Source organism: Equus quagga, chromosome 19 (genome assembly GCF_021613505.1).
Source record: "Equus quagga isolate Etosha38 chromosome 19, UCLA_HA_Equagga_1.0, whole genome shotgun sequence".
NCBI lineage: Eukaryota > Metazoa > Chordata > Mammalia > Perissodactyla > Equidae > Equus > Equus quagga.
The window spans coordinates 16,685,065-16,708,507 of record NC_060285.1 but is presented as its reverse complement, the minus strand read 5'-3'; the positions used below and the strand labels follow the sequence as shown (position 1 = coordinate 16,708,507).

At 37.8% G+C, this 23,443-nt stretch overlaps 1 protein-coding gene across 6 annotated transcripts in view; it reads left to right on the top strand.

The window, feature by feature from the left end:
• POLR3B (RNA polymerase III subunit B) overlaps nt 1–23,443 on the top strand; it is a 149,010-nt gene that overhangs the window by 33,353 nt on the left and 92,214 nt on the right. For 5 of the 6 annotated variants that reach the window (XR_006886174.1, XR_006886175.1, XR_006886176.1 and 2 more), the window contains exons 11-13: nt 1,835–1,954; nt 8,233–8,367; nt 21,844–22,005. Coding sequence is in view for 3 of the 6 variants with exons in the window: in XM_046646478.1 (XP_046502434.1) it covers nt 1,835–1,954; nt 8,233–8,367; nt 21,844–22,005 (417 nt within the window). In the remaining 3 variants the exon portion in view is untranslated. The remainder of the gene's footprint in view (nt 1–1,834; nt 1,955–8,232; nt 8,368–21,843; nt 22,006–23,443) is intronic. The other variant, XM_046646479.1, reaches the window with a different exon arrangement.

Below are 23,443 nucleotides of genomic sequence, written 5' to 3'. Positions count from 1 at the left end.
ATTGCTTTGGCATTTTTATCAAAAATCAACTGATATATAATAATGTATACCTGAAATTTACACAAATTGTTATAAGACAATATGACCTTAATAAAATAACTTTTTTCTTTCCTTTTTCTTTAAATTTTTTTTATTGAGGTTATGATAGTTTACAACCTTGTGAAATTTCAGTCATACCTTATTATTTGTCAGTCAAAATATAGGTGCACCACTTCACCCTTTGTGCCCACCTTCCATCCCTCTTTCCCCTGGTAACCACTAGTCTGTTCTCTTTGTCCATGTATTTGTTTATCTTCCACATATGAATGGAATCATACAGAATTTCTCTTTCTCTATCTGCCTTATTTCACTTAACATAATACCCTCAAGGTCCACCCATGTTGTTGTGAATGGGACGATTTTATGCTTTTTTATGGCTGAGTAGTACTCCATTGTGTATATATACCGTGTCTTCTTTATCCAGTCATCAGTCGATGGGCACTTAGGTTGCTTCCACATCTTGGCTATTGTGAATAATGCTGCAATGAACATAAGGGTGCATGAATCTCTTTGAATTGCTGATTTCAAGTTCTTTGGATAGATACCTAGTAGTGGGATGGCTGGGTCATACGGTATTTCTATTTTTAATTTTTTGAGAAATGTCCATACTGTTTTCCAGAGTGGCTGCACCAGTTTGCATTCCCACCAGCAGTGTATGAGGGTTCCCTTTTCTCCACAGCCTCTCTAATATTTGTTATTTTTTGTCTTGGTTATTTTAGCCATTTTAATGGGTAAGAAGGCTAAATCTTAGTGTAATTTTGATTCAAAATAACTTTAAAAAAAAATAAGTTGACCATAAAAGTGTGGGTTTATTTCTGGAGTTTTTATTGTCTTCTATTGATCTATTTGTCTTATCCTCTGCCAGTGTCACACTGTCTTCATTACTGTAGTTTCATCATTGAAATGAGGTGAGGTAAATCCTCCAACTTTTCTGTCTCAAAATTGTTTCAGCTGATCCAGGTCTTTGCATTTCTGTGTAAATTTTAGAATCTAGAATTTTAGAGTCAATTTTTGATTTTTAAAAAGCCTGTCAGGAGTCTAATTAGCAATTATGATGAATCTATTGGTCAGTTTGGAGAGAATTTTAACAGTAAGCCACCTTAACACTATTAATCTTCCAGTCAATGCAACTTGACATAACTCTCAATTTATACAGGTTTTATTTTCTCTGAGTAATGTTTGTAGCTTTCAGGATAGAGATCTTACGTGGTATGATTCCTTTTTGAAGGTGAAAAGTACTCCCCCAAGATGTTCACTGTGGTCTAGGGTCTCTCTGGGTGGAGGATTGATGGCTGCTTTATATATATTATACTTTTTTATATATTTATGTATAATTATTCTCTAAATTTCCTACAGTATTCATGTAGCAATTTTATAGGAAGAAAACTTTATAAAATAAAAAGGGAACCAGTGTATTGCTATTTTGTCATTGATTCATGACAAATGTTGATTTTTTTTTTGCTGAGGAAGATTCGCCCAGAGCTAACATCTGTGCCAGTCTTCCTCTATTTTTTAGTACATGGGCTGCCAGCACAGTGTGGCCGCAAACAGAGTGGTGTAGTTCCACACCCAGGAACTGAACCTGGGCCACTAAAGCAGAGTACGCTGAACTTAACCACTAGGCCACCAGGGCTGGCCCTTAAATGTTGATTTTTGACTAGTCCCAGTGTAGCTTTCTCTATAACCAGTGTTCTTGTCTTTTTTGCTTGTAGTGTTTAAGTATGGGTAGGTGCTTAATAAATTCTCTCTGATGGTGTCCTTCAAACATTATTATAATATATGCTGTTTTTTATAGGCGTTAAAATATATAGGGAACAAAGTAAGAAGGCAAAGGATGTGGGGAGGTGGACCAAAGAAAACCAAAATAGAAGAAGCAAGAGAGCTCCTGGCGTCTACCATCCTGACCCATGTACCAGTGAGTAACCCCTTTACAACTGTGAATAATGGTCATTGTGGGGTGCGTGCGTTTCTGTTCAAGAATTTGGAATACATGTTTACATTATTTAAAGTCTAGTTCCTTAAGAAAAGGGAATCCTAAAGAGGGCTGGACTGCCCCCCCTGCAAATAATCTTCCATGATCAATAATTTGTTTGTACTCAGAGAAGGTTCCTGTATTGTATCTTCATCTGATCCTCTTTGTTCTGTCATGGTTCTTCTTTCAATCTAAAATTATAATTTTTTTATATTTGTACATATATTAGCGCCACTCCTAGATTTCATGGTTTCGAAGGACAGAGATGGTATCTTAGATGTTTTTAAGTAAGCTTACAGTGCCTTGCCCGTATGGACGCTTTTTTTTTTATTGTGGTAAAATATACATAAAATGAAATTTACTATGTTTAAGTGTAGCATTCTGTGGCATTAAGTGCATTCTCATTGTTGTGTTACCATCACTACCGTAGATGCTTGTTAAAATACTGGATGGGTTCGTCTCCTACACCTTGGATTCTGGAGTTCACGTTGTCCAGCTTCCGTCACTTGCTGTGAAGATGCTCAGGTCCAGACAAGCTAGATGACTTGCCTTGTCACTCAGCTGCTTAGTGGTCAGAGAGAGGGTTAGAATCTTATCTTCTGACCCTTGAACCAGTGCTTAATGTTTATTTTTTATTAACTTCAAACAGTTGGGCCATGTTGGCAAGAGCCATCCTTCCCCCACTCCCATTTAATAGATATGCTACTCTTTCTAAGTCATACAATTATTTGTTAGACTATCTTGTCAATCAAATAGCTGGTTAATGATAAGTTACCATGTGTTCTGTTCATGAATGATTTAGTTCAGGGATTGCAAACTCTACCTTCAGGGGCTGATTATAAATAATGAGAACTTGTGAGATCTGTGGAAGTGGTCAGTGACCACCTAAAAGCATTCAGATTCAGTTTTCTTATTTTGGAACACCTTATTAGCCAAATAATGGGGGTCTCTGCCTCTGCCCTTTGGCTGCCGTTTGTTTGTGTGTATCCTTGATCTAATTCAAAGAATTAGAAAGTCTTAATGTTAAAGCTGGGTCTGAACCGAATTTTCAACTTTTTTGGATGATTGGAAAAACAGTTTGAAACTCCAAATAGCAAAAATGAGTAGCGGAAATAAGAAGGGCTTTGGAGCCAGGGAGATAGGAGTTCAAATCCTGCTTTCTTGCTCCTAGATGATTTACTTTGGGCAAATCTTATCTTTTCTAAGCTTCAGTTTTCTCATCTGTGCAGTGAAACCAGTACCACTTCCTGACAGAGTTGTCCTGATGATTCAGTGACACGATGTACACAAAGCTCATGGCTTCTCAGCTCCCCACAATGGCCATAGAGTCTCTCTTAGGGTCTCACTTACCTTTGTGTGATAACTGAAGAGAACTTTTGATTAATTAAAGAGCCTAGCTGATAGAATGCTGGCTAAAATGACATTTTTTACTTAAATTGATAAAGTTAAACACTGGCACTTTTATGTGGTTGCAGCACGCCTAAACTACCATTTTAAAAGTTTTGTTGTACATAATTCAGTGAGAAGTAAAGCCAGAGTAGATAAACCAAGAAAAAGACCTTCATTTTCCAGAATGGTTTAGGACAGTATTTACCTAAGTGTAATATTGGAGATGATTTTAGGTAATACAGGAACATTTTTATTTAAATAATTATATACTTACTAGAGAAAATACAAGTAGCCTATAAAATCCATTTTGGGGTATTTGGAATCTTGTGTTATTTTGAGGGAGGAAGCTTACTTAAAAATGATCTGTTTAAAATAGGGAGGGAAGAAGTGAAACTCTCACTGTTTGCAGACGACATGATCTTATATATAGAAAACCCCAAAGAATCCATTGGAAAACTGTTAGAAGTAATCAACAACTACAGCAAAGTTGCAGGGTATAAAATCAATTTGCATAAATCAGTAGCATTTCTATACTCCAGTAATGAACCAACAGAAAAAGAACTCAAGAATACAATTCCATTCACAATCGCAGCAAAAAGAATAAAATACCTTGGGGTAAATTTAACTAAGGAAGTGAAGGACCTAGATAATGAAAATTACAAGGCCTTTCTGAGAGAATTGGATGACGACATAAGGAGATGGAAAGACATTCCATGTACATGAATTGGAAGAATAAACATAGTTAAAATGTCCATTCTACCTAAAGCAATCTACAGATTCAACGCCATCCCAATCAGAATCCCAATGACATTCTTTACAGAATTAGAACAAAGAATCCTAAAATTCATATGGGGCAACAAAAGACCCCGAATTTCTAAAGCAATCCTGAGAAAAAAGAACAAAATGGGAGGCATCACAATCCCTGACTTCAAAACATACCACAAAGCTACAGTAATCAAAACAGCATGGTACTGGTACAAAAACAGGTGCACAGATCAATGGAACAGAATTGAAAGCCCAGAAATAAAACCACACATCTATGGACAGCTTATCTTTGACAAAGGAGCTGAGGGCATACAATGGAGAAAAGAAAGTCTTTTCAACAAATGGTGCTGGGAAAACTGGAAAGCCACATGTAAAAGAATGAAAATTGACCATTCTTTTTCACCATTCACCAAAATAAACTCAAAATGGATTAAAGACCTAAAGGTGAGACCTGAAACCATAAGGCTTCTGGAAGAAAACGTAGGCAGTACACTCTTTGACATCAGTATTAAAAGGATCTTTTCGGACACCATGCCTTCTCAGAGAAGGGAAACAATAGAAAGAATAAACAAATGGGACTTCATCAGATTAAAGAGCTTCTTCAAGGCAAATGAAAACAGGATTGAAGCAAAAAAACAACCCACTAACTGGGAAAAAATATTTGCAAGTCATGTATCTGACAAAGGCTTAATATCCATAATATATAAAGAACTCTCACAACTCAATGACAAAACATCAAACAACCCAATCAAAAAATGGGCTGGAGACATGAACAGACATTTCTCCAAAGAAGATATACTGATGGCCAATAGGCACATGAAAAGATGCTCATCATCGCTGATCATCAGGAAAATGCAAATCAAAACTACACTAAGATATCACCTTACACCCGTTAGAATGACAAAAATATCTAAAACTAATAGCAACAAATGTTGGAGAGGTTGTGGAGAAAAAGGAACCCTCATACACTGCTGGTGGGAATGCAAACTGGTGCAGCCACTATGGAAAACAGTATGGAGATTCCTCAAAAAACTAAAAATAGAACTACCGTACGATCCAGCCATCCCACTACTGGGTATCTATCCAATGAGCTTGAAGTCAGCAATCCCAAAAGTCCTATGCACCCCAATGTTTATTCCAGCACTGTTTACAATAGCCAAGACGTGGAAGCAACCTAAGTGTCCAGCAACAGACGAATGGATAAAGAAGATGTGGTACATATATACAATGGAATACTACTCAGCTGCAAAACAGAACAAAATCATTCCATTTGCAATAACATGGATGGACCTTGAGAGAATTATGTTAAGTGAAATAAGCCAGCGAGAGAAAGATAATCTGTGTATGACTCCACTTATATGAGGAATTTAAAATTATGGACTAAGAACAGTTTAGTGGATACCAGGGGAAAGGTGGGGTGGGGGGTGGGCACAAAGGGTGAAGTGGTGCACCTACAACATGACTGACAAACATTAATGTACAATTGAAATTTCACAAGATTGTAACCTATCAATAGCTCAATAAAAAAAAAAATAAAGAGCAGGGCATATAAAAAAAATGAGCTGTTTAAAATTGATTAAAAATATAGAAAGTCAATAATAATTTAAGTGTTAAGGAGATAGGACAATAATCATGATGTCGGGACCTGAATGACTGACATTTAGAAAGCACTCGTTTGGAGGTGTCTGCGTTAAGGGAGAAAGATGGGCAGGTACTCGCAGCCCGCAGCACTTGTACTTGAGGGTGACCTGCAGAGGCTTTGGCTTGGAACCCCAGCCTCTCAGTTCCTTGGAGGCAGTTGATCTCAAAGTGCATTTTTCAGACGAGTGGTATCAGCATCACCTGGGAACTCGTTAGAAGTTCCTAGCCTCTCCTTGAGGCCGCCTGAACCAGACGCTCAGGGGCTGGGGCCCAGCAGTCTGTTCTAACAAGCCTTCCAGGGATTCTGATGCTCAGTAAAGTTTGGAAACCACTGCCTAAGGATTTCCCCAGGATGCCTAAGACCTCTCTTTCCTCTAAGGTAGTATTAAAAGGACTCAGAGTTTTGGTGACAAAATTCGGTTTCAGTGTTCCAAGCTCATTTGGTGGGTCTTCTTTCTCTCCCTCTTTCAGGTAATCCACAGATTGACATCCCACAAAGGGACGTCTGAACTATTATTGGTCTTCTACCAAAATGTGCTGTCAGCCACTAGATTAGAGAGTTTCTATTCTCCACATCAGTGGGATCAGAAAAATGGGAAAAGTATTAACTCATTTTTTTCAGTTTAGACCTAGAGTTTACTTTTCAGCATATGGTAGTTAAAAAAGAGGGGTAAAATGAATGACGGTTCAAGTGCCTTATAAAGTTCAGCAGGATAGCTGCCATAAATACCCACATTTATTTCTGCTTATAAATGTCTTGGGAGAATCTACCAGTATTTACGCAAAGTGAAATTGTGAAATGGACTTTGTTAAAAGTCGAAAATTTGGTTATGAAAGTTTGCTTCATTTTTTCCATTAACAAGAAAGATAAATACAACTAAAAGAGTTACGTGTTTAATGTAGCTTGCCACATTAAGATCAGAAAAAAAGCAAATTAGCTGTATCTGAATGGAGGGTAAACATCGATGAGAATGTCTAGAGACTGGGTTTTTCGGCTCAGTGTTGTGGTAATTGTTGTTATGGTGTGAGTTTTTTGGTTTTTTTTTTTTGAGGATGGACAAGAGACTTTTCTTTTTAAAGACCTAAATTTGTTCCAACCTGTCTTGTTGATGTAATTGTTTTGCGAGTACAAGATGACAACATAGCTTTTAGGGCTACTTTTTCTTTTACCACATTCCAGAGTTCACACGTTTCTTTAAACACATTCCGAAGTTCTCAGTAATAGAAAGGGAAGAAATTGACGTAGAGAAGAAATGGAGCTTCCTTTGAAGGAGAATGAACTTTTTGAAATACGTACAGAATTTCTGACATCCTGTATTATTTAGTGTAATTCCTTAACAGCAACAACAAACTGTGTGAAGGAGAATGGTTCCTGTTGTTCTTTTAAATCAAGATCCCCTGAATTGATCTGTCACAGTGATAAGGTTGATAGGGTCTCACTGGGATCTTACTCAATGATTAAGGAAAGTAAAATGGAAATTTTATAGTATGAATCTTCTATAGAAAAGCCTATAAAATATTCTTTAGAACTGGCAGAAGCTTAGGCCATACTCTCAGACCTCATCATTTTCAATGTGTAGAAAGAATTTAGTTACCTAAGGGTTTTGTCTCCCCAAACAAACCAGTGCAATTATTTAACCAGTTCTGATTTAACTTACTGATTGGGCCAGATTCATTAATGTGGATTTCAGGATTTGAGAAGATTGAATAGAATATTTGTAGCAAATCCATTCATCAGTCCACTCATCCTTTCAATAGATATTTGTTGAGTGCCAGACAATTTTTTAGTACTATTCCTGTTACCTATTGGTGTATAGCAAACATTTCCAAAACTTAATGGCTTAAGATAACTGTTTATTGCTATCTCTCATGGTTCTGTGGTTTGACTGGGCTCACCAGTGGTGGAAGGGAGTTCTCATCGGGTTGCAGACAGATAGCAGCTGAGGCTGGAGTCATCCAAAGGCTCACCCGGGCTGGACGTCCAAGGTGGCTTCTTCATCATGTCTGTGGCTCTTCAGTGTTTTCCAAGTAGGCCCTCTCTTCCCAGCGGAGTGTCCTGGACGTCTCACATGGTGCTTCAGTAGTTTAAGAGAAAGGAAGTGGAGCCTGCTAGTTTATAGGCCAACCCAAAATGGGTGATGGACTCTACCTCTTAATGAAGGAGCGGCATGAAACATATAGGGAGGGAAGGAGTTGATCATGGTCATCTTTGAAGAAAAGCTACCACAGGTAGTGAGTACAAAGATGAAAAGTCACCATCTCAGCTCTCAGGAAGTTTATAGACTAATTGAGTTATTTTGAATAGGTAGAATCGTAACAATTCATTATTTTCTTATTTAAATATTATAACAATGGTTCTTTTCTGGAGGCACCTTAAATTTTCATGTGCATTGTCTCAAAAATTTTCTCTAATTTCTGAATTACAGGTTAAAGAATTCAATTTCCGAGCGAAATGTATCTATACTGCAGTGATGGTGCGAAGAGTAATTCTGGCCCAAGGAGATAATAAAGTTGACGACAGAGACTATTATGGTAACAAGCGATTGGAGTTGGCAGGACAGGTGATTTAATTATTTCCTGTTGGAAATCTTCTTTTATTCAATAAAAATTAATTTGATATTCACTTTAGATAGAAGGAAGAGAGTTGAATGGAATATAGGTTGCATATATTTGAAGCATAAATATTTCACACATAACTTACTATCTCTTTGTCTTGAGTTTCTTTGACTATGAAAACTCTGTCTTAATTTTTTGTTAATAGTATGTTACCTGTATTATATCTTTGTGGAAATGTTTACCCTCATTTTGCGTAATGTAGGAAGTGAAGTATGACTTTAAGTAATATCAATTCTTCAATTAACAAATATTTATTAAACACCTATCATGTGCCAGGCAGAATCCTAGGAACTTGGTACATAGTGGGAATAAGAGATTCAAAGGTCCCTTTTCTCTTAGAACTTATAGTCTAGTGAGATAGGCAATAAACAAGTAAACAATCCCCCCACTTTTTTTGGTGACATGTAGCAGTGGGTTAGTGAGGATGTCTCTAATCTCGTTTTAAGTCTTACCTGATAAATTCTATCTTATTTTGAGAGCATGTATCCCTTTCACCTGGGTAGCAAGTGTCTAAAAGTCTTTGAAACTTCATATTTCAGCATTTAAGTCAGAAATTACCTTTCAATCAAAGAGCTAGAACGTAGACCTGGCTGCTTTTGGTATTTTCTCTCTATTTTTGGTTTTAAAGAAGTGCCTTGGTGCAGTGGTCTCTGTTGATGTCCTACTTAGGGGTCACTCAGTTCTTAAATCTGTACATTTATTTCTTTCACCAAATCTGGGAAATGTTTGGGCTTTACTTCTTCAAGTATCTTTTTTGTACTATATTCTCTTCTCCTTCTGACTCAAATTATACTGTTATACTCTTTGCTATTAAGGCTCTGTTCATTTTTTTAAAAAAATTTTGTTCTCTTCCTTAGGTTGGATAATTTCTATTGGTCTACTTTCAGGTTCACTTTTTCTTATGTCGTTTCTAATATGCTCTTACACTCATCCAGTTAATTTTCTTAGTTTAGATATTATATTTTGCAGTTCTAGAAATTTCATGTGGGTGTTTTTTATATCTTCTGTTTCTCTGCTGAGATTTGCTGTTTGTTGATTCATCACAATCATATTTTTATTTAGATCCTTAATTTTAATAGCTTCTTTAGATTCCTGGTCTGCTGATTCCAACATCTCAGTCATCTTTGGATCAGTCTCTTGATTAGCTTTTCTCTTGAGTATAGGTCATTTTTTCCTATTTCTTCATGTGTCTAGTAATCTTGAATTGTATCCAGATGGACATCATGACTGATGAGTTGTAGGGACTCTGGATTCTGTTTTATTCCTCTGAAGAACGTTCTGTTCTTTTTGCATGTTTTAAGGCAGTTAACTTCCTGTCTCCTTGCAGTAAGTAGCTGAAACTCTTTAGTTCTTTCAGTCATAGCTGGGCTGCAAGGTGCTCCTTTTGCCTTTCTCGTGGTGGTCTTCCCAATTTAAACAAGTATTTTTAATTAAAAAAAATAATGTAACAATAAATTAAACATTATAAAATAGCAGATATGTTAAAATAAAATCATAATATATGGTGAAAAATGGTTTTCAAAAATAACATATAGTAAAAATATTTCAATTATAAGTTACCTGACCCAGTCCTCAGGTTCCTCTCCCCAGTAACAGCCACTTTTCCTTTTCTCTCCTCTGTCCTTCCAGAGACACCCTATGCATATACAAATATCTTTATCGACTGGCATTTTGAAGTTATACCATTGGAAACTCTTGGCTTGCAGACAGTGAGGCCTATGTGTGAATTTATGCTAAGTGTTGTGGCCCTTTGTCTGGGTCCTTTGTCAGGGGTGAGTTTGGAGTCAGGCTTTGTAATTTTAGAACAAATCATATAAAGGATTGATTTGTCCTCGTTGGTACGAAACAGATATTCAAAGCAGTATGTCTGTGAATGTCGCTTGGCCATTACAGGGATGCCGCAGAGATATTGTGGTTTGGGTTCTAGACCACTGCAGTAAAGCAAGTCACACAAATTTTTTGGTCCCAGTGCGTATAAAAGTTATGTTTACATTATACTGTAGTCTGTTAAGTGTGCAATAGCATTATGTTTCAAAAAACAAGGTACACACCTTAATTAAAAAATGCTTCATTGCTAAAAAATGCTAACCATCATCCGAGCCTTCAGCAAGTCATAATCCGTTTGCTGGTGGAGGGTCTTGTAAAAAACACAGTATCTATGAGGCACAGTGAAGCGAAGTGCAGTGAAACGAGATCTGCCTGTACTGCCAAGGCCTCTTACTTAAGGGGGGATTTAATCAGTTAAAGGTGTGTGTTGCCTCAGAAATTGACATATGCCTGTTTTTGTGTATGTGCTTTTCAGTTATGAAAAATTTCATGCATACAAGACTATATAAATGTGTATGTGTGTTTGGATATTAAGACTCATAAAGCAAATATTTACATGTCCCAAATCAACTTGAGTGACCACAGCAGTGTATGTTTGAATCTTCCACGCACCTTCTCTGATCCTTAGCTGCCCCTGCCATCTGTCTCTTCTTGAGGTTCTGACCAGGTGCCTGCCTATTCATCTGGTGCAAAGCAACTCCAACACACCCTGAGCATTTCCTGTAAGGTTGGGTCCAAACACAGATCCATTTCCCAGGAGCATCCCTCAGCAGGCCTGAGCTTCAAATGTGGGTTTCGAGGTTTGTAAAGCATGCACTCTTACTCAGAATCCCAATATTAAAGCATAAAAGCTTCTCTGGTTGAGGGGGACTGTAAGGGCTTTTAATCTGCCTGCTTGCCCTTCCCCTGAAACTCCGCTGTGGAATTCGTAAATGCGGTTTGCTCTATAGAATGAACTGTAGACTCTTTAGCAGGGCTTGTGGGCTCCTTGATGATCTTGCCCCTGTGCGCCTTTCCAGCCTCATCTCATGCCAGTGCGAGCCACTTACATCTTCCCAACCACACCATGATGCTCTTTCATCCTTCCATGCCTTTGAGTCATGACTTCTACCTAAGTTGCCCCTCCCTCATCCCTTAAACGCCCCTCACCTTCCCCTTAATGAGGAGCTCCTACCCATTCATCGTTCTTTAAGTCGCTCTCTCTGAAACCATCTGTGAACCCCATGAGTAGTTAGTTGCTCTGTCTTCCCAATGCCACTGGTACTTTGTTCAAGTCTTTATTGGCATGCTGAATTACTATATAATTCTTGACCCACGTGCTTCTCTCCCCCTTTAGACTGTAAGCTCATTGAGGTAGGAACCATTTGTATTCATCTCTCTATCCCCAGATAAAGTACCATGCACCAGAGACACAGTGGTGAATGAGCCTTGGTGAAGCTTCTGCTCTCGAGTGCATTTTGGTAGGAGAGACAAACAATGAACAAGTGAACAGTAAATAAATGTGATAATATTAGATGGTCCTACGTGTTTAAGGAAAACCAAAGTTAGGTTCGTGTTAGGGCGTTGGGGTGTTGGTGGAGGTAAGGGATGTTACTTTTGTCAGGATGGTCACAAAAGATCTCTTTGCAAAGGTGATACATTTTAAACTGAGCCCTCAGACATTCTGTCTGAGACTTTGATGAGGAGAAGCCGGTCTCACATAATGTCGGGAACTGCTGTCCAGCAAGAGACGCACACAAGCACGTACGTCCCCAGGCAGGTGCTGGACTGGAGGGACTGGAAGAGGGTCGGTGTGGCTGGAGGGCCTGAGGTGTGGGGGTGCTGAGAGAGGACAATGGAGATCTAGTGTGTAGGTCTCGGAAAGGGTTTTGGATTTCATTTCACATGCAGTGGAAAACCACTGGAGAGTTTTACTCAGGGAAGTGACGTGATCCGATTTACAGTTTAGAAAGATCTGAGCTGGAGATAAATAGGACAGGAATGGACCCGTTAGGAGGCTGTGGCAATATTCCAGATGACAGATGATCATGGCTAGGGTGATAGCAGATATTACCACAACTGAAATTTAAAAACTAGAATTAAAAAATGGTAGCAATGTAGATTTTGGGGAAAAGTTTGTGTCTTAACTACTGGGGATGTTCTGTTTGGTTAATGGCTGATGCCAGCTGGTGGGTTTTTGGCCACCTTCAGATTGATCACTCTTCAGGGGATTATGGGTATCCTCACTACCATCAATCTCAATTTTTACAGTTTCTTACTTGGAAAAAAACATGCTGTTAAATGAGTCCATTAAAAAAACATTAGTTGTTTAGAGGAATAAGGAGTGGAGTCGGGAGAGGGGAGAGGAATGGAGAGACTATCCTGTTGCTTAAAAAATTAGAATTAGAAAGAGTGTTCCCATGTGCAAGAAAACATCGCTTTATAAACAATGTAAAGACATAAAAGGCATTGTGTTGGCAAAAATGTGTAAAAACAATAGCTGCTAATTTCACACCCCATGGGATGAGAGAGTATAAATGTGCTTCAGCTTTAGATAACAGAGCTGTATCCCATGGCCAAGCAGGTTCACAGAGCTTTCCCTCAGTCTTGCTGCCACCAGAGGGCTGGCAGGCCAGCCGCCAGTAGAGGTGTTAGCAAAACCTACCGATTTCAGGCTTAATCTTTTCACCTACCTTTTCTTTTTCGGTAATGTGTTCATTATTTGCTGAGCATTACTCTATTCTTTGTCCGCAAATTTTTTGTTTCTAATTCAGCTTGCTTTGTATGGGTGAGATATGGAACGGCACCAAAAATCCGGCACCCTGGAAAGCCAGGGATTTCCACCCTGTGACAAAAGAATGCCGTCTTGACTTCAGAGATTGCCTAATCCCAGCTGTTTTGATAATGTAATTAAGGCTGCCTAATGTCTTTAATTTTGCAACCAGTTTGTGTGAAAAGGAGAATTTGGCACTCTGAAGGCTTAAACACTAAATAGCAATCTCAGGACGCCTAATTAGAATTCTCTGACATTAAGCTAATTGGCGAAACTGTATTTCAGCAGCTTAACTTCTTTATTAATTTTTTTAGCATTTTCATTGAAAATCAATTGATGAGCTGTCAGCATTTTTTCCTTAAATATAATTTGCTCTTTAGTACTCCTGTCTTAAGCAGGCTAAAAGGCCTCGTACTGGTGATGAAAGGTATTGAATATTATCACCAGCATTCCATCCCTTTTCATCATTTCACTCTTGACCCTAAATAATGTGGTTTATTGTGTATCTTGGCTGTGTAGTTTCTCACTGCTCTGTGAACTGGAGAACATTATTTTTCTTAAAGTGAAAATTTAGGGGGGAGAAATGTACTAATGAGGCAGTAGCTCTGTGGGGTGTGTTCTTACTTTTTACTTGTTTAGTATTTGTGTTTAACCAGGGGCTGCAATAAATTCAACTGGGATCTAAAAAACTTTGTCATAATTTGAGACACAGCAGTCTAAGAGTGAGGAACTAATTAAAACAGAGCTGTGCTTTTGTGGTTTAGGTGAAGGGCCTTTGCTTCTGTTCAGGATGCTTGTTCAAGTTCCTTTCGCCAGTGTCCACAGGAAGATGCTGCGATGGGCTTCTTCGTGCCTCCCACCCCCCTGCACCTGCTTCCAGTGCCATATTCCTTCTTTCCGTGAGCGGAACTGCTGGGTCTGAGTGGAAGGAAGGAGTAAGCTCTCAGAGGAGGGAGGTTTCTTTTTAGAACACTTCTGCTTGGTGAATTCAAGTCCAGGATCCTGCCTTTCCTATCTGCAGAGTAGAAGAGTGGAAGGACATGTCTGACTTAAGGAGAAAAGCGTAAAATCAAATTCCGCTTAGGAAATCCTTTCTTCTCTAGTGGCTAGAGAAGAAGACACTTTGCTTTGAATTATCTTCTTCATTATGAATCAGAAACTACCTGTGGGTTAGAAACATTCAAAGATATAGTTAGTATGGAATTTGGAAAATCTTTAACTTGGAAGGTTTCATTGAATCTCAGAATTCCTCCTTAAGTAAATAATTAGTATGTATATAATGCCCCTACCTCTCCAATGTTACTTTACTATTTTGTTAGGTAATTAGACTATAAATATGTCAAACTTGTTTCTTCTTCTGTAAAGGAAAGAAAAAAGCTTAGAGAAAAAAGAACTAATAGAATTAATTTTGTAGGGGAATCTAAGTATTTGTCATGTCTGTTATATTTGATTGTTGAAGAATTTGCCTGCTATTTATTTGTAGTAAGCCACCTATTTACTTCTGGTCATCTGTTCCTGCATTGCATGCTGTCCCAAAGTAGTGTTTGAAAACAATAACCATTTCATTAAACCTCACAATTCAGGAATTCAGGCAGGACTAGGCCGTTTCATGTGGTCAGTTGGTAGTATTCTGCTAGAGGGTAGTGGGGCGGGTTGACACGCTGGTCTTAGCTAGGACCCGCCCTTTCCAGTGCTGTGGCATCAGAGTGGCTCAGGACTCCGAGTGAGTGTTTCCAATGAATAAGATGGCACCTGCGTGGCCTTAATGACGTAGTATTAAAAATCACAGCTTCCCTTAACTTTATTGGATAAAGCAGTCACAACCTCCGCCCACATTTGTGGCAGTGGGAGGACATGGGCCACACCTCTCAATGTGTAGTTCAGGGGTCAGCCAGAGCTTTGGGCAAAGTTTATACACATAACTTGGAGATTTTCTCCCTGTGGTTCTCTCCTTTCTGTGAATTTCCCCTAACTTTCCAGCTACTGTGTGGTGGCTCAGATCTTTTCCCTCTGGTTCTTCAATGCAGCGAGGCTGTGGATCTCTGAGTTTTAGCTTGGACTATAAGCTTGGATGTAGCTTGGACCCTGCTTACCAATGTGGCCTACCTTTCCTTGAAAAGCATTGGAAACAGGAAATGCACCCGGAGCCATTCACTCTTGATAAGTGTTGGCTTCATCCAGTTTCTGCCTGCTTTTCGACACTCTCCAGTGCCTTTAGATAGTTTTAATGTTTTGTCTAGAGCTTATAGTTATTATCAGCAGGCTAGTCCATCTGAGAGGAGCTGCTCCACCAATTCAGGAACAGACCATCCTAGTCTGTTGTTATGACTTCCTATTCCATTCCATTGATTTGGCTTCCATGATTACACTGTTTTAGATATGTCACCATAGTTTAATATTGAATTTTTATTATGTAATTTTTGACATAAAAAGTAAAAAATTGTTACATATACGTAAGTTATGAAGGGTACAAGTAAAATCAACACCCTCAAATCCACTACCCAACTTAAGTAATTCTTAATAATTGACCATCATCAGTACCGTTCATTTACCTAAGTATTTCTTCCTTACTCCATTCTTCTTTTCCCCCCCACTATCCTGAATTTTTGGTCTTATTTTTTTACTGCATCATTTAAATTTTAATTTTAAAGTTTTAAGATATTTTATTACAGTATGTTTTGCTTATTTTTGAACTTTATAAAAGTAGGTTCATACCACACACATTTTTCTGCAACTTTTTTCTTTACCCAACATTGTCTTTAAGATTCTTCTATATTGTTGCATGTAGTTCAGTTTTATCTTTGTATTTCATTGTGGGAAGATATGATATAAATGATAAATATTACTTTATTCATTCAGATCAAGGACTTTGTATAGTTTCCCTTTTTTTAAATACTAACGTTCTTATTCATAACTTCTGGTGCCCATATGCAAGACTTGCTACGATTAGGATTGCCTAGTCACGGAGTCAGGTTCAATCTTCAGCCTGACTGGAGAATGTCAAGCTAGTTCCCACGTCTTTGTACATTGCGTTGTATATGAGTTCCTGATGGTCTCCCTCCTAGGACTTCGTATGAGACTTTTACATTTTTGTCTATTTACTGGGTGTAAAGTGGTGTCTCCTTGTGATCTTAATTTTCATTTCCTTCATTTCTAATGAGGTTGAGCCTCTTTTTCATACGCTTATTGACCATATCGTTTTTTTCTTTGAAATTATTTTTAGGTTGTTTGCATTTTCCATATTGATTTCAAGATTTTTTTTGTATGTTTTGGATCCTGATTTTTTGTCAGTTTATGTGTGTTATTGATACCTTCTCCCAATCTGGAGTATTATTTTTTTTAAACTTTATGGGATCTTTTAATGTCTAGAAGTTTATAATTTTAATTATGATCAATTTTGTCAACCCTTTCTTCTTTTTAATAGTGCTCTTTATATTTTAAATTTATGCCTTTGATATTTGTTCTTTAGCCTCTTGGAATGGATTTTGTGCGTGGAATGAAGTAAGGAATCTAATTTCGTTGGTTTCCCAAATAACCAGTTGTCCCAGCACCGTTTATTATATAGCCTTTCATTTCCTCACTGCCCTGAAATGCCACCTCTGTCATATAACACGTTTTAATATGTGCGTGGGTTTATTTCTTGACTCTCTCTTCTATCCATTGGTCAGTTTGTCTGTGCATTCATTAGTCCATTCACCTTATTGTCTTGGCTGTGTTACCGTCTTCCATATGAATTTTAGAATGTCTGTCAATTTTCATTAAAATCTTCTAGCGATTTTGATTGGAGTTGCATAGGAATTGTAGATCAGTTTGGAGAAAATTAATAATCTTAAAATATGTTGTCCTCTTATGCATGAATATTTTCTTCTCTTCATTTAGTTAGATTTTCTTTGATGTGGTTCACTAAGAATTTATAATTTTCTCCATGAAGATCTTGCACCTCTGTTGTTATGTTTGCTTCTAAATACTGCAGGGGTTTTTCTGGCAGATTTTTTTTTCTTGAGGTTATGATAGTTTACAACCTTGTGGAATTTCAGTTGTACATTATTATTTGTTAGTCACTGTATATATGTGCCCCTTCACGCATTGTGCCCACACTGCACTCCCCTTCCCCCTGGTAACCAGTAAATAGTTCTCTTTGTACATGTGTTTATCTTCCACATATGAGTGGGATCATATGAAGTTTGTCTGTCTCTATCTGGCTTATTTCGCTTAACATAATACCCTCAAGGTCCCATCCATGTGGTTGCAAATGGGACGATTTTGTCATGCTTTATGGCTGAGTAGTATTCTGTTGTATATATGTACACCACATCTTCTTTATCCAATCATTAGTTGATGGGCACTTGGGTTGCTTCCACATCTTGGCTCTTGTGAATAATGCTACAGTGAACATAGGGGTGCATAAATCTCTTTGTAATGTTGATTTCAAGTTCTTTGGATAGATACCTAGTAGTGGGACGGCTGGGTCATCTGGTATTTCTATTTTTAATTTTTTGAGAAATGTCCATACTGTTTTCCATGGTGGCTGCACAAGTTTGCATTCCCAGCAGCAGTGTATGAGGATTCTCTACATCCTCTCCAACATTTGTTATTTTTTGTCATGGTTGTTATAGCCATTCTAACAGGTGTAAGGTGATATCTTAGTATAGTTTTGATTTACTTTTCCCTGATTATCAGTGATGTTGAGTGAGATATTTTTAATAAAAATATTAAAAAGAAAAATTTCAAACATATACAAAAATAAAATAGTAAAATTAGCTCCCATGTATCCATCACCAACTTCAATTATTATCAGTAGAGGTCAATTTTGTTTTGTCTGTACCCTCTTCAGCTCTCTCCAGTTCTGCAGATGAGGTTGCTTAAACAAATCGAAGCCGTCAAATCAGATCATTTCAATATCTCAGATATCAAATCACATTCTGTAAATACTTAAAAATGTGTCTCTAGAACATAGGACTTTAAAAAAATCGTAACACCATTTTCACACCTAAAATTTTTAAAGAATAATTGTTTAATATCATCAAGGATTCATTAAGTGTTCAAGTTTCTCTGATTTTCTTATAAATATTCTTGTTTATGGTAGGATTGTTGAAATAGGGATCCAAACATATCTCACATATTGCATTCGGCTGATAGGTCTTTTAAATTCCTCTTGTTTTATAGGTTTTCTGTGTGTGTGTGTGTCTGTGTGTGTTCTTAAAAAAACTAGACCTTTTGTCCTAAAGAATTTCCCACATCCTGGGTTTTGCTTATGGTACCCCATGGTGTCTTTAACATATATATTCCCCTATAGTCCTCTCTCCTCTAAATTTCTTGTAAACTGGGAGTTAAATTCAGGGGCTACATCCTTTTCAGGTTGATTTTTTTCTTTTGCCTGGAATACGTCATCAGTGGTGGTGTATAGTTTCTGTTGTATCCTATCAGGAAGAAGGTCTGGTCATATCTGCTTTTTGTGCCACTGGAATTGATCACTGGGTTTAGGTGTGTGGGGCCCTGATTCATCCTTTGTAAAGTTCCCCATCAGTTTTTCTCCTGATGGTTTCATTTAGCGGCTGATGATCATTCCTTTATTGGTTATTTAAGATTATTAAAGGCATGCAAAGTACTGATATTCTAGTAGTTTCATTCTTTCTGCATTTTTTAGCTGGAATTTTTCAATAAAGAATATTTTCATTATCATCTCTTTGGTTACCCTGAGACATAATTTATATGGCAAAAGCAGGATAAATGCTTGCTAGATTTTTTTTTTAAGCCATTTTGCAGAATATTGATTTAGCTCTCTAGTTTCCTCCAGAGGTGAATAGTGAAGGTTTTTTTTTTTTCATTTTCTGTCATTGTAAACTTAGGAATTTTAACATTCTTACTTAAATTTTAGAATTACCATCTCCATTTTAAAAAAATGGCTGGTAGTTTCTTATTGGGATTGCATATGAATTTACAGATCAATTTGGGAGAATTGGCATCTAATAATACTGAGTCTTCTAATCCATGAACATAGTATATCTCTCCTATTGAGATTCTCTTTGATTTCTCTCAGTAATGTTTTAAATACAATTGCTTTTTGTATACTGACCTTGTATCTTGCAAGCGTGATAAACTCTCTTATTGGTTCTAGTAGGGTTTTGATTTAGATTCTTTGGTATTTTCTATGTGGACAAACATGTTATCTGTAAGTAATGACAGATTTATTTCTTCCTTTTCAATACTTACGTCTTTTCTTTCTTTGTCTTGCCCCATTGCGGTGAATGGTACCCCCAGTACAGTGTTGAATAGGAGTGGTGAGAGGAGGCATTCTCTCCTTTGCCCTGATTTTATATAGGAAAGCTTTGTTTGCTGGCCTTCCCTGTGGTACTCTGCCCTTGCTTTGTGTCAGTGCAGGGTCTTTGGCCCAAGCGGGTGTCCTGCTCCTCCCTCAGGGACGGATGTTTTGACTTCTCTGCTTCTGTCTGGCCTTGTACATTTTCCTGGAATCAGGGGCCAGAGGGTTTGCTGGCTTTCCTCCAGCTGTGGACTGCTGTTGCCTGTTACTGGGTGCAGGGCTTATGGTGGGAGCAGGGGGAGTTCCTCCATCCTGAGGGACAGACAGCTTTTGCTTCTTCCTTCTCTCAGTGCAGGTTACCCTTGCCTGGGACCATCACCAGGAGGGTATCCTGACCCTTCTCCAGTGGCTTAAAGGTGTTGCATCATGTGAGAGAAAGTCTAGGGAAGTAGATAGGGTTTTCTGTTGCTTGTTCCAACAAAGAGGTCTTTCTCAGGTCTTCTGCCTTACTCTAGTCTTTCATGAGCACTAACAGAAAAGAACTTGTTAGCGAATGTAGATCGTCTTGTGTCTGGGACTCCAAAAGATTCGTAGCTTTCATGCTAGCCTACACTTGGCCTTTAAGAAGTCCTTAAAATTTTAAATGATTTCTTCTTTTTGGCAGGCCTTTACTCGGTCATGTGTCCCATCTCTCCTTGGAGAGGCTTGTCACCGTTTGTAATTCAGTTCACCTGGTTGCCTTGCAATTTTACCTCTGTTAGAGTGAAGAAATTTATGATTTTTTAGATAATTCATCTTTTTTTTAAAATTATTATTAGATTGGAAGGGATGTTGTCTTGTGGCTTTCTCCGTCCTAAGTGGAAATGGAACTTGCAAATCTTTCTTAACTCTCTACTCCCTTTCATTTCTAGCCTTCCTTCCATCTCTGCTGTTCATCTGTTCCATGAAATCATTGATTAATCCTTTCCCAATAATCTTAGTGTAGGGGCTTAAGCACTTTGATTTTTTTTTTTTTTTTTGCATAGGCTGAACTATCTTGTTTCACACTTTATTTTGGTCTTTATTGTGTTTATATCTTTCTCTGCGTATTTAGGCTTGTGGTGCCTGGGCACTGGTCTGAAGATTGGTGTGAGGCTGTGGTCCACTTTTCACTGGTCTGGAGAGTAATGAGTAAGGGTGGATGATATGAATTTCATCAAGAAAATTGTATTTACTTTCGTTGTTTTTCTTCTGAGAGTATTTGCTTTGCCGTTCTTTGATGTTGAAATGTCCTTTTTAAAATGAGATGATGTCAGAGTAATTGGTGAGGAGTATTTTATTTTACAAAGTTTTTATTGAGAAATATTACATAATGCAGAAAAGCGCATAAAACGTAAATTTCAGCTTAAATTGTTGTGAAATAAATACCTTTGTAAATAGCACTTAGGTCAGGAAATGAAATCACTTTAATACTCTAGAAGTGCACCACCCACAGCATGCCTCTGCTTGATCATAATTCTTCCCCTCCACGGTCTCATCCCTAACTGGATTTTTATGGTATTCGAGTCTTTGCTTTTCCTTAGAATTTTGCCTCCTAATTATGCCTTTCTAAAAATATAGCTTAGTTGTGCAGGTCTTTGAACTTTATATAAATGAAATCGTCTCATATATTTTCTTTTGTGTCTGGCTTCTTTCACTTAATGTTATGTTTTTAAGATTTAGCCATGATTTTGTGGTTAGTTATCTTTTGTTCATTTTCATCACTTTATAGTGTTCCATTATTTGAGTATGCTACAAATTGTCTAGCTGAATATTATTTGTATGGTTTCCAGTTTTTAGCTGATACAAATAGTGCTGCTATGAACATCTTGTGTACGTATCCTGGTGCTCATAAAGGCGTGTTTCTGTAGGGCAGTGATACTCAAGGTGCCCCTCCCACCACCCCCCAGCAGCACTGGCATCTCCTGGGAACTTGTTAGAAATGAAAATTCTTGGGCTCTGCTCTAGACCTGTTTAATCAGATACTGTAAGGGTAAGGCCAGCAGTTTGTCTTAACAATCCCTCAGCATGGTTACCGTGCATGCTAATGTTTGAGAACCACTGCTACAGGGGACACAGTAAGAGCGGGACTGCCAGGCATAGGGATGGGTAGATGATGGCAAACTGTTTTGTTAGTGGTTGTACCAATTTGCATTTTTCCCCATGATCTAAGAAGGTCCAGATGGCATCCATCCTTGGTGTTGTCAGACTTTTTAATGGTAATTCTCCCCACCCCACTTTTTGAGTTTTAATAATCTTTCTTTGTAAAATTGAAAGTTAGGTCACTGGTCAATGAAATCTCAAAGTCTAGGAGTGACTGTTTTAAATTAACTGTCTTTGAATACAGGGATTATGTCATCATCTTTGCTCTCATTCCCAACGCCTAGTATAGCGATAAGCACCTAGAAATCTTCTACGTATTTATCATATTGAATTTTTAAATACTTTTTTCAGTTTTAAGCAGTTTCTTAATGTTTTCTTTAACAGTTTAATGAAGACGAAGTTTATTGAATAGGTTACTAATGCATTTTGGAAGTTTACCATATACTTTTTTTTTTTTAGCTTTTATCTCTTCTTTTTGAAGATTTGTTTAAAAAATTTAATTCTGAAATGAAGAAGATTGCAGACCAGGTGATTCCTAAGCAAAGAGCAGCCCAGTTTGATGTTGTGAAACACATGCGTCAAGACCAGATTACAAATGGCATGGTGAACGCCATTTCCACTGTGAGTCTTCAGTCATTTGTTCGGGGTTTTGTAACTTATTTGTAAACCTATTCAATGGAATAGAAACTAAAAGTACTTTGAGAATGTAGGTGAAATATATATACATATTTTTAAAGGGATGCTTACGAGTCACAAATTTTCTACCTTGAAAGATAGTGTATGGTTTAAATATTATCAGTAGGAATTTTGTTAATATATAACTTTTTTGCCAAATTATAGTTCCTGTTACATGAGGCAGTACGAAAATAGATACCCTTATAATCATTAATAGCCATTCTTTTAATGGATCCTTTTCCCTGTTTTTTTTCCTGTAATAAAACTGACATATTACAAATAGGTTTATTAATGTCAGCTTTTGTTCAAAACAGTACAGAATGTTTCATTTCATTGTAGGGTTATATTCCTCAAAGGGCTGTCAGCTGTTCCTCACGTGAGCGATGAATTCAGGCCCCACAGCTGCTGTGTATTGAAGGCCTCTGGCTGTTCATAAAGGGTCATCAGATAGGTTTTTGCTCCCTTTCTTAGAGCGTACCAACTATAGGTCTATCTGATGAAGTCTGGCTCCTCTATTGTATGCCAGACATAAAATTAGTTTTATGGATGGGATTTTTCCCCAACAAAGGAATAGTATAGTGTAGCACGTTGATTCCCTTAACAATGGAAGAATTAGTGGCCGACTCGCTGCAAACTTGACTTTTAGAAATTTGCGGTGGGTCTCTGTGAGCAGCCCTTGCAGTGACAGCTACGTCTAAACTCGAAGTGAACCAGGCCTTTGTGCCTGCTTAGGCACATTAAGCTCTTGCGGCCCAAATGTGTCTGAAAGTAGATCCCTCCATATTTGAAGAGCAGCCTCCGAAGAGCACTTGAACACATTTCTGTTAGAATTACTTTCTCTTACTTTCTGACCCATGATTTTCAGGTCGTAATAACTAAGTTGTTCTCTTGCCCCTAAGTGACACTGCTTTACCTCCTGGAGAAGACTACTTATTAGGAAAATCAGTAGTAGCCTTGTTGCAGGTGTACCCCAATCTGTAGGCAACCAGAGAAAGATCAGCTCCTAAAATTCTGTGTGTTGCCATTAGTAGAATATTTTCAACAAATAAATTTTCTCAGAGGAGCAGTTTTAGACCCCTTGTCTGTTCCTCTTCTCTCTCCTCTGTAATGCTCCTGCAAAAGACTGGAACAAGTTCTCTCACCGAACACCTTGGCTTCACTCCCCATCTCCTTCCTATCCGGCAACAGCTGCTGCCTTAGCTTAGCTCTGAATATTTATTTACCTTACATATTTTTACCCTCTGGGCATGAGTCAGTTTACTAGGTTCATTCGCATTCAAGGCATAAGAGGAGTTAATAAGCAATGTAAGAAGATGTTAACTTGTGGAATAAATGTGTTTGCTCTGTCTCTTTGCTTTGTAATGGATAGAGTTTCTCCCTAGAA